This window comes from Biomphalaria glabrata, chromosome 15, assembly GCF_947242115.1.
Source record: "Biomphalaria glabrata chromosome 15, xgBioGlab47.1, whole genome shotgun sequence".
Taxonomy (NCBI): Eukaryota; Metazoa; Mollusca; class Gastropoda; family Planorbidae; genus Biomphalaria; species Biomphalaria glabrata.
The window spans coordinates 4213274-4223864 of NC_074725.1; the positions used below are offsets into that span (position 1 = coordinate 4213274).

Genomic DNA, 10591 nt, shown 5'->3' on the forward strand with positions numbered 1-10591 from the left:
AATGTAAGAACCCCTGGTACAAACATTTACGTTTACTATGTGGACTAGGAGAGGTGAGAGAATCACTGGAAGAGGTGCTTAGATTTAATTAGTAGAAATAAAAATGTACTTAATTAAAACGAAATCTACACGTCTCACTGTAAGGTTGGCCTCTTATATTATATATGGCTCCTTTTGTCTCGAAAGGCAATGGATGCGCCCAAATGAGTCACTGGTTTTGGCTTAATCTTGAGACGGGGCAGAATCTGGTGTGGCTAATCAAGCCAATTCTAGAACGGCAGACTTTGCCACAATTCGTACATGTGTATGCCTCTGATTCAGGGCTAGCAGACAGGGCAGCTTTCTTTTTATACCTCTTGATTAAAGCCGCTTCAATTCTTTTGTTCTCAGCAAGGGTTGTCCCAGCACGCACAGTCTGTCTCCATACACTCCGGTCTTTGGCTATGTTTTCCCACATACTTTCGCTGATGCCTGAGGCTCTCATGTCTCGCTTGCAGACATCTCTATATGTTAGTCTTATATTATGTTGTTTTGCAAAAACAAACGTATAACAAAACTTTAAAAGAAAGAAGAATATGCACACTTTTTGTCAATGCTCTCCCTTGACCTAAATATAAGTCTCAATCCATTTCCTTTTGTCTTGATTCATTTTTATCTTTGACGTTCTCTCTCCATTCCTACCTCTCTTTCTCTCTCTCTCTCTCTCTCTCTCTCTCTCTCTCTCTCTCGTAATTTTTCATTAATAATCTTTATTGATTTATTCATTATGTAAAAATTAATAAACTTTTTTTTTATACGATTCACACTACACATTTAATGGAATATTTTATTGGGCTCTACCCTAAATGATGTAATCGCAGGAATGAAGGGATACGATGTTAGTTAATACACTTAATAGTTAGTTCCCCAATGAATTTGAAGACGTTTTCTTGTCTTGCAGTTTCCTGACCCATGGCTCCACGAACAGGTACAGAGAACTTAAAATAAAAGTGCCACCTATCCAATAAAATGAGGCGGTGAAATTGCCAGTGACTTCAATCAGGACACCTGGAAACAAAATGTCTTACAGAGTTAAAAACATAAAAACAAATAAAAATAATAACAATAAAAGTAAATAAGTAAAGTTCTATGGCCATATTACAAGGTCTTCGGGGCTCGCAAAGACCTTCCTTCAGGGAACAGTACCAGGAAAAAGAAGAAGAGGCAGACAGAGAAAGCGATGGGAAGACAACATAAAAGAATCGACGGGCCTGCCATTGAAAGAGGTTCTAACAAAGACGAAAGACAGAGAGGAATGGAGGAAGACGGTCGACAAATCTTGCATGGTGCCCCAACCGACTAAGTCATAGGTAAAGGTAAAAAAGGTATGTAGAGTTCCTTTTTCAGACCTTGTGATCTACGGGGCAGATCATGTAAAGATCATCTGTTTCTGTGGCCCACGTGGTTAGCACAACGATCAAATTATGTCAGGGACCCATTAGAGCTGGGTGGACTTAGAAGTGCCCTAACGATCTCGAAAGCAAAAATCCCAGTCTTCACCGGGACGCTTTACCACTTAGCCACCACGTCTCCAATAATAACAATAATAATAATTAAACCAATCACTATCATCGTCATTATCATCAAACTTCAAATTAGTGATGGTCTGAAAGACTCGAATTCTCTCTTGCAAAACTCCTGGATAAAATCCGTGCGCAGGGTGCGTATGTCATTATACAGGCCAAGAGCGTGTGGCTTCCCAAACGGAATAGTTAAACCAATAACATTCGTTGCGAGTGCTAGAAACAACATAAATATCATCTCATCTCTGCCTGTGGTCCCTTCTGGGGCATATGCCACCAACCAGCTTCCTTCAGGCGTCTCGGTTCTGGGCGAGTCTCTCCAACTGTCCCCACGTCTTGCCCATCTGCTTGGCATCTGCTTCCAAATCGCGGCGCCATGTATTCCTGGGCCGTCCCTTCTTCCTCTTTCCTTGAGGGGCTGGGGCTTACGTTGTTATGTTACTAACATCACATGATTATGACGAATCTTAAATGCATGTTTCGTTACAACCTAGACTGAGAAACCAATACTAACGTCACTAACAACGGTTACAACTCTGACAGTTACTCACTTATATGCTTGGGAATAAATGGTATTAGTTGAGTGACAAGCAAAATAAAAAAAAAATACTTTAAAAAAAAGGTTATCTAAGGGGAAGAACCACAAGAACCACTGCTATTTCTCTAATACTGGCACGGTTTAACTCCCTGTTATATAAAAGAATATTAATTAATTGTTTAATTTTTTTATTGTTTCGTGTTTTGTCATAGACTATGAATAATTGTGTGAAATTTCAATTTGATCAGAGAATGGGAAATAGGAGAAAAAACCTGCACAAGATTTGTACCAGACAAACAGACGGAGTGAGTAATTAAATAAGCTTTGTAATGATGAGTAATGCTGTAGTGTAAATTATTTATTCAAAGACTGAAAGTTATTATTTATGATACTTCAACTTACCGTGAACTTACCGTGAATGGGGAATTGGGCAGATATAAAGCTAGATGATGCTAGTGCGCCCAAAGCCAACACTTTGCCGAGTCTGGAGATGCCCAGTAGATCTACTATTAGGGGCGTGTTCAGACTAAGGTGCGCCATCCCACAACATCCGTAGACAACAGCGAAGATGGCGAACGTCCCGAGGCTTGTGTATAAGGTGATCATCTGGCATGTCACTCCCAGTACCAGACAAGCAGAAGCCAGGATTAGACTTGGCCGTACGACGCGCAGATCTGCCAAATACCCGTAGGCTACCCTGGATGCAGCGTCGCAGGAGCCGGCTATCGTCATGAGCAGTGCAGCGTCAGGAGGCGACAGCCCCGACTTGATGGCGTAGGACGGCAGGTACGTTGCGATAAAGGCACCAGAGTGATTGAGTCCGAAACTTAACAGATAGAAAAGAGCAACATAGTCTCTGAGAAGAGAGAAGTCTAAAGCTACTTTCAGCCTTGTCAGAAGCCTAGGAGAGTCTTTCGGCTTTTTGAGATTGGATTTATAATTCTCTCCGGCATCTTCCAAGTTCAGGTTATTCTTCAAAGACGATTCTGTGCTGGAAAATGTCTTTGAAGTTTTAGAAAATGTTTCTAGAGAATCATATGCCAAGCGTTGTTTTTCTACTAGTTGTAGATTTTCTCTATCTTGACACACAATTTGTCCAGGAACATTCAACTTATGCTGATCCTGGCTATCTGAAAGAAGCTTAATTCTAGCAGTATCATCTTCAACGTCAGCAGTGTGCCCTTTGTAAACTGATGCATTAGGAGCTTGACCTAATTTTAGGTGTGAGCCGCTTGGTACTGACCGGAGTAACATCCCAGCTATAATGGATTGCATCTGCAGAAGGAATAAAATATATACATAAAATCGTTTAATTCTGTTGTTTTTTTATTTCAACATGTGAATATAAAACGATTTTATACCATGTTTTTATAGCTTCATTTTTCAGGGTTTCTGTATCTTCAGTTAATTTATTAATCTTTAATATGTGGTGTCCCAGGGGTCCAGCGGAAAGTGAATGTGAAGGTAAATGTGAACCTGGCCTAACTGATTTCTAATAGTGAATATCTAATTGATCTATTGTTTTGTAAAGGGTCAATCTCTTATTCAATAAAAAAAAATTTCCGTAAAAAAAAATATGTGTTATCAGAATAGTCGATTGTACTATTCAAGTTTTAATATGAAAAACTACTTATTAATTGTTGTTTGAAATTATGCCCAACTTATATGCATACTAAGTAGATTTTTTCTCTTTAGAAAAAAGAAAACTTTTCTGTGTTTAAATGTAGTAGATAGTATGACAGAACTTACATAACTTAACAATATAAATGTAAAATAAAAAAAAATTGACAAAGAAATCTAAAACCATTTGCATTAATATATTAAAAATATGGTAAGTGGTAATCTCTCCTTCTAAAGACCCTCCGGTATTGGTTATTATTAATAGTGAATAGCTGTATAAGTGGTGTATATTTTGTGAAACAAAAACTGCTTGCATAAGTGATTAAAGAAATTAGATTTTTCGCTTTCAGAAAGAAAAAAGTAGCCGTTGCAACAGAACTTTGAATGGTCTAAAATATTATGATGTCGGATTTCCACTATCTTTTCTAGTTTACGAATTATAAACGGGACGGACGGACAGACATTCCACACAAAACTAATAGCGTCTTTTCCCCTTTCAGGGGCCGCTAAAAATGATTTCGTAAATCTCATGGGATTACCTCGTATGCTGAAAGAAGTAGAAACGAGCCCCTGAAGCCATATTCTCTCCTGAGGTAGGTTATGACAGGCGGCACCATCAATGCAGCAACACTGATACCCAGCAATGATAAGGATGTGGCTAGAGCTCTCCTGCGTTCAAAGTACATACCAACAATAGTCAAGGAAGGCACGAGTACTCCCCCTTGAGCAATATCTATTAATAATAGTTTTGTTCAAATATATTTTAAAATGACGAAAAAAAAATCTGATAGTTGTATGTGATTATAAGAAAATGTATAAATAAAAGAAACCTGAATTAGAATAAAAGAATAAAACTCTGGTTTTGGTAGAGATCTGATAAGAAAAAAACAAGTCGCTGGCCGAATATGGCCCTCGGGCGTATTTTGTGCATCACTGCCCTAGATCTATTACCTAAATGGCTCATGCATAAAGAAGACTAATAAATTTATTGATAAAACAAAATAATTTCTTACATTTTATAACACAAACTGTGAAAAAAACTGGCAGAGTAGGGGAGACAACCACTGCCAGAGTGGCCAGCGCATACACGATAGAGCAGACGGTGGTCAGTTGCTTGATCGACACATGGGGCATGACCAGATTGACAAGAACAAAGGCTGCAATACAGAAAGGTAAGTGTTTCATCAAGAAATTATAAATGGTAGGAATGTAAGGTAATCAAAGGTAAGATTGAACTACGAGCTGATCACAGAGTCACCGTGTGCATTGCATTAACGCCCGTAATAAAAAAATCGTTTTTTCCTAACATGTAACGAAAAGATAGTGTACAAATATTTGAATAATTATACATCATTATAATTATTAGTATTAACGTATTAGTATTGGATGGCTGCCTGGTCTTGCGGTTTGAGCGCTGGGCTGTCGTTCCGATTTATCGATGGTCCCGGGTTCTGACCCTGTCTGTACCCATCCCCCGTCGTCCTGCGGGAGGTTTGAACTAGGAAGTAAACTATCTTCAACTCTGAAGGAACATCCGAAACATGTAAAACATTTTACAAACGTACTTAATAGGAGAGAAATTATTACAATTTTAAAAATAATCTTAGCGTTTAATTACTTTTCGAAAAATTTTCCCTTTAAGTTTAAAGTCTAAACATTTTATAAATTATCTCCCTTCAACTTACGTGGCCGCTACACTTATTGCAAGGTCGAAGATTTTATAAATTATCTCCCTTCAACTAGCTGGCCGCTGCCATAGTCTAAGGTCGGAATTTTTATTAATTATCTCCCTTCACCTAAGCTGGCAGCTGCCCCTATTCCGAGGTCAGAAGACTTTGAAAAAAAAATCATATTTAATAATTTGCTATTAAGATTTTTGTTTCCTACTTTCAAAAAATCTGGCCTCATTTAGTTCAAGTCCACGTTCATATCGAGCTGCAAAGGGTGTTAGAAAATAGAATGTCAGGCGACAGATAGTGAACGCACAAATATGACGACATTGAATGAATGCGAGGCTGTTGTTTACATAGACAAACAGTTGATACTGAGCTTTAATAGAGGTAACATCCTTCACGTTAGTGAATGAGACTACATCGTCCACTTTGTGGAGTAATTCATTATATTAAAGCAGGGGTTCTCAACCTGTGGATCGCGACACCCTTGGGGGTCGATTGACGATTTGCCAGAGGTCGCCTAAGACCATCAAAAATAAGGATAGTTATTGTCTATTCTTCTATTGCTATGTGTGGGGGTCGCGGCAGAGTGGTATATTGTAAAAAGGGGTCACCGAGCCTAAAAGGTTGAGAACCGCTTTATTAAAGCATCTAAAGTTGACTTCGCGGTTACTTCAATCTTGTGTTTGTCTAGTTTGGCTGTTTAGTACAAACTTAACAAAAGTAATAATACGCGCACAGAAAGAATCATGTAATCATTGTGATCATCAACAATTCAGCTGACCCATAGTAGGCGTATTACAAAGAGTCGAAATATCAAAAGTCTATTGGTATAGAGTAGACTTTCTTCATGCTGAATCTGTTTTTACAGATTTTCGACAAAGAGAATTAGATGAATTACAGAAATGGGAATTAAATTGGAGCATGTCTTTCCATACACAAAAATGTCAGTTGTTAAGAGTAACAACAAAAAAAAACAAATTAATTCCACTTATCTTATTAATGGTAAACCAGAAACACGGACTAAAAAAGCAAAATACCTAGGTGTTATAATAAATGAAAAACTGTCATGGAATCCCCATATTGATGAAACTATCAAAAAATCAAACAAAGCATTAGGGTTTATTAAAAGAAATTTCTATAAATCAAATAAGAACATAAAACTAAAATGTTATTTAACATTGGTTAAGCCATTAATTGAATATGCACCCTCTGTTTGCGACCCTTCAACTCAAAGCATTAATAAACTGGAACAGACACAAATTTAGCAGTGAGATTCATAACAAACGAATATTCACATTTGACAATAGTAACACCTTTACTAAAATCACTAAATTTAGAAAGTCTTCAGGATAGAAGACTCAGAAGTAAAGTAGCAATTACATATAAAACACTGAACCATAATTAATATGCATGGTTAATATGCATGACTAAATGCATGACGAGTTGGAAGTAATCATTTTTTATTTTGAAGTAACGTCTTTATTATATAAGATAAGATAATAATAATAATAATATTAAAAAAGCGAATGTTTTTTGAGTTTTTAAAGGCTCACAAAGAGTGAAAAATGTCACGCTGATAAGAAGACCTAGTTGTGACCTATTTATTTTATTAAGTGTAACATGGACGAACACATAGTCTGCGGAGGAACTGGTGTCACACTTAATGACCGGTGAAATAACAGCACGATTGCTTATTAAACGTTGAGTCACAGGTGGGTGAAATAATTTCTTTGTTCGTCAATCTCTCTCACCTGTGGCACGCTCTTTTTTCAGAGACACACTCTCACCTGAGACACAGTAAACGACATTTGTCATCGCCAAAATGACGTTGACCATTGCAGCTGATGTGTCGAAAATGTCCATGAAGTCCAGAAACAACGCTGAGGTTACGTAGAAGTAACTGGGGTGGATCAAGTAGATCATAAAAGTGGCTGAGGACATTAAAGTGTTTGTTTTTCATGTTATTTAAAAAAAACCCAGCTAATATTGTGGATGAAGTTTCTTTCCACGTGTCTTCTAAAAATCTCGTTCTCAATGAGATGTCGATGCAGGGGCGTAGCTAAGAATTTTTTATTATTTGGGTGCCAGGGGGTTTTGGCCTGTTTGAGGGCCTCAGTATATTGCGTAATATTTTATTTTTAATGTAAAAAACAATCATTTTGGGCCCCCTTCAAGTGGGGGCCCGGCAGGATTTCAAATTCCCCCCCCCCTAGCTACGCCACTGTGTCGCGGTACACATTTACTGACAGTCTAATGCTAAGTTTTCTCCTTGCAAGGGATGGCAAAAATATTGAGGTGAAGAAGTGTACGCTTGTAACATGCTCGAAATAAGAAAATACAGCAGTTCCAAATTTATGACAGTGGGTCTACCAAGGGCCTTACCCTCCACAATCTAAAAGATACACCATTTTTAAAACTAAAATATACATAAGAAATTTTTTTTTTTTTCACAAGGAAAGTGAAATCAAAGAAATGCAGGAATGTTTTTCCTTTCTTCTAAAATATAGAATGCAATTGGATATAAGTATTTTCATTCATAAGTGGATCTTTATTGAAGCTTTGGAAAAAATTGTAGGGGCCTCCACGTGCTTAAATTCGGCCCTGCTAACGGCACACTGATCATCGTCACGGATCCCCCCCCCCCCCACCTCCCCTTCAAAGAAAAGTTTTCCTGCAAGAATTTACCCGATGGAAACATTTCTATATGATATTGTCTCCATTTTCTGTAACATTTCTTTAATGTTGGGTGTAAATGACGGTTACAGGTCAAACCTCATTTGTGGATGCCTCACAAGTAAGTCTATCTGGAGGATCCCTTTCTTTTCCCTTCATTTTTTGTTGTCATATTAAGGTCCACTTTTCCGTGCTCTGTCCTACGACTTCCGGTTATCAACCCAGGTACGTCATCAATAACATCTGGTATTAACTCTTTCTCTCCGTAATTATTTACCACATTCTGGTGGAATCAACGTTGGTATCGTCAGTTAGGAGTGAAAGAGTTAACAAGCTTCTCTTATATCGACAACAATGTTTACTTACCAAAACAAACCATCCAGGCCCAGCCTTTGTCTTTGTAAAGTTCCGTAGTCATTTTGATTAATAAACAATAGAAACCTAGCAGTTCTATAGATATAATACACACTACACACTAATTTAGAACTATATATTTAGCACACTGCATTTACTTAATTAACAACGATAGATTGAACACATTATATTGACTATTGAGCACATTACATTGACTTAATTAACAACGATAGATTTAACACACTATATTGACTTAATTCACACGATAGATTTAACACACTATATTGACTATTTAGCACACTGCATTGACTTAATTTACAATGCTAGATTTAGCACACTGCATTGACTTAATTTACAATGCTAGATTTAGCACACTGCATTGACTTAATTCACACTTATATAAATTGAATAATGACAGTGTTTATGTTTCAGTATTAAACATAAAGTAAACCATTCGTCTATGTGGACCCTAAGAGACTCTGTTTTTTGAAACAATATCCATTGTGTTGTATGTCTGTTTTAGGGGCAGTAGGGGAGATAATTGATGTGGACAATGCAAAGGCACGAACTAATTGTTGGGCCACCATTGACCTTGATTCATCTACTAAGTTCCCGTCATGGAGTGCGAACTAAGAGAGGAAGATAATCTGACTCATTTCTTGGAATCAAATTGAAATTTTCTTAAAGATTCCGTCAAAATCTCCAGGTGATCTAAAAGATTAAGATTTCAAGAGAAATGATGACTAATTAAAAGACTACAACAGTTAATTAAAAAAAAAAAAGAAAAAAAAAAGAAAAATGTCAGTCTTAGTTATATCCATAGTGTAATAAGAAATCCACTGTCACATTTCTTCTTCTTCTTCTTCTAGCCAGCTTTATTGCTGCTGAGCTGTGAGCTCTTTTGCAGACTGTGCCAAGGCAAAAAAAGTGTGCTGTTTTCTTCAGTTGTTCAGCACTGCCATACAGGGTGTTGGTTATGTTGGGCTGTAGTGGAAGTAGGGTCTGCCTGAGGTGGATTAGGAAGGGGCATTTAAAGAGGATATGGTTTACAGTTTCATAAGGGTAGGCGCAGTGTCTGCAAAGGGGGAGTTGTGTGGAGTTTATTTTGTTCAGGTGGTAATTTGATAGAAGTGTGTCACCGTGTGTGTCAAGTTCTTAGTTGGAAGATTGTAGATTGTTCTTTGCGGGGGAGGAAGTTAATACTTTCCAGTTTGTTAGGCATAGCCATTTCTTTGTACATGGCTCTGCCTGTGTTTCCTGGTGCCCATTGGTTGAGCCACTCCTCCTTGTGATTGTTGACTAACATTGACCTTAGGGTGAGGTAGCTTACAGGTCTGTCTAGGGTTCTGTAGCTTCTCAATTCCATTGCTAGGGTCCTCCTCTCTAGCTCTGCAGTCAGCGTCCAAAACTCACAAGCATATAGAAATGTGGCCATGACCAGGGAGCGCATCAGTCTGAATTTGGTGCCTAGGGCTAAGTCTTTGTCTTTCCATATTATTTTAAGTTTTGAAAGGGCTGCTGTGGATTGTGCTTTTCGGGCCAGTAGTTCGGGTTTTGTTCCCTCATCTGAGACAATAGCTGCGAGGTATTTGAACAGGGTTTTCCAGCCAGTCAATTATCAAGAGTAAATAAAGAAAAAGACTTGATGCCGAGACTTGATGTCTGTTGCGATCTTTTATTAAAGACTGTCCCGACAATTCCTGATTTGGTGAAACAAGTTTAGACTGTCCCGACAATTCCTGATTTGGTGAAACAAGTTTAGACTGTCCCGACAATTCCTGATTTGGTGAAACAAGTTTAGACTGTCCCGACAATTCCTGATTTGGTGAAACAAGTTTAGACTGTCCCGACAATTCCTGATTTGGTGAAACAAGTTTAGACTGTCCCGACAATTCCTGATTTTGTGAATCAAGTTTAGACTGTCCCGACTAGTCCTGATTTGGTGAAACAAGTTTAGACTGTCCCGACAATTCCTGATTTTGTGAATCAAGTTTAGACTGTCCCGACAAGTCCTGATTTGGTGAAACAAGACTAGACTGTCGCAGCTATATTGTAGTAATGTAGTTTGTAATTGCTCTGATTAGTACCAATGCTCCGTCACGCTTTTTGAATTGTCACATAAACATACAACATGAATATAATGAATAAGAAATTGAAGAATATATACA

General features: G+C 37.8%; 1 protein-coding gene across 2 annotated transcripts; it reads right to left on the reverse strand.

Moving 5' to 3' along the window:
- Positions 1 to 102: 102 nt before the first annotated feature.
- LOC106069467 (monocarboxylate transporter 2-like) lies at positions 103 to 8989 on the reverse strand. Of its 2 annotated transcripts, none has more exons than XM_056012716.1 (6): positions 8436 to 8969; positions 7184 to 7327; positions 4734 to 4877; positions 4260 to 4453; positions 2514 to 3375; positions 103 to 1047 (listed from the first exon to the last, which is right to left on the reverse strand). In XM_056012716.1, the coding sequence occupies exons 1-6, from the start codon at positions 8485 to 8487 to the stop codon at positions 899 to 901; spliced, it is 1545 nt and encodes a 514-aa protein (XP_055868691.1). In that variant the 5' UTR covers positions 8488 to 8969; the 3' UTR covers positions 103 to 898. The 2 variants fall into 2 exon arrangements, with proteins under 2 accessions (XP_055868691.1, XP_055868692.1); XM_056012717.1 differs by having other exon boundaries at positions 904 to 1047; positions 2503 to 3375; positions 8436 to 8989.
- Between the last annotated feature and the right edge of the window lie 1602 nt (positions 8990 to 10591).

Coding starts and splice junctions, on each gene's coding strand:
- LOC106069467 (XM_056012716.1), bottom strand. CDS start 8,487: ATGACTACGGAACTTTACAAAGACAAAGGCTGGGCCTGGATGGTTTGT. Junction 4,878..7,183: donor TGTCGTTTACTGTGTCTCAG/GTGAGAGTGTGT, acceptor TCTGTATTGCAG/CCTTTGTTCTTGTCAATCTG. Junction 1,048..2,513: donor TGCCCAATTCCCCATTCACG/GTAAGTTCACGG, acceptor TTTTGTTTCCAG/GTGTCCTGATTGAAGTCACT.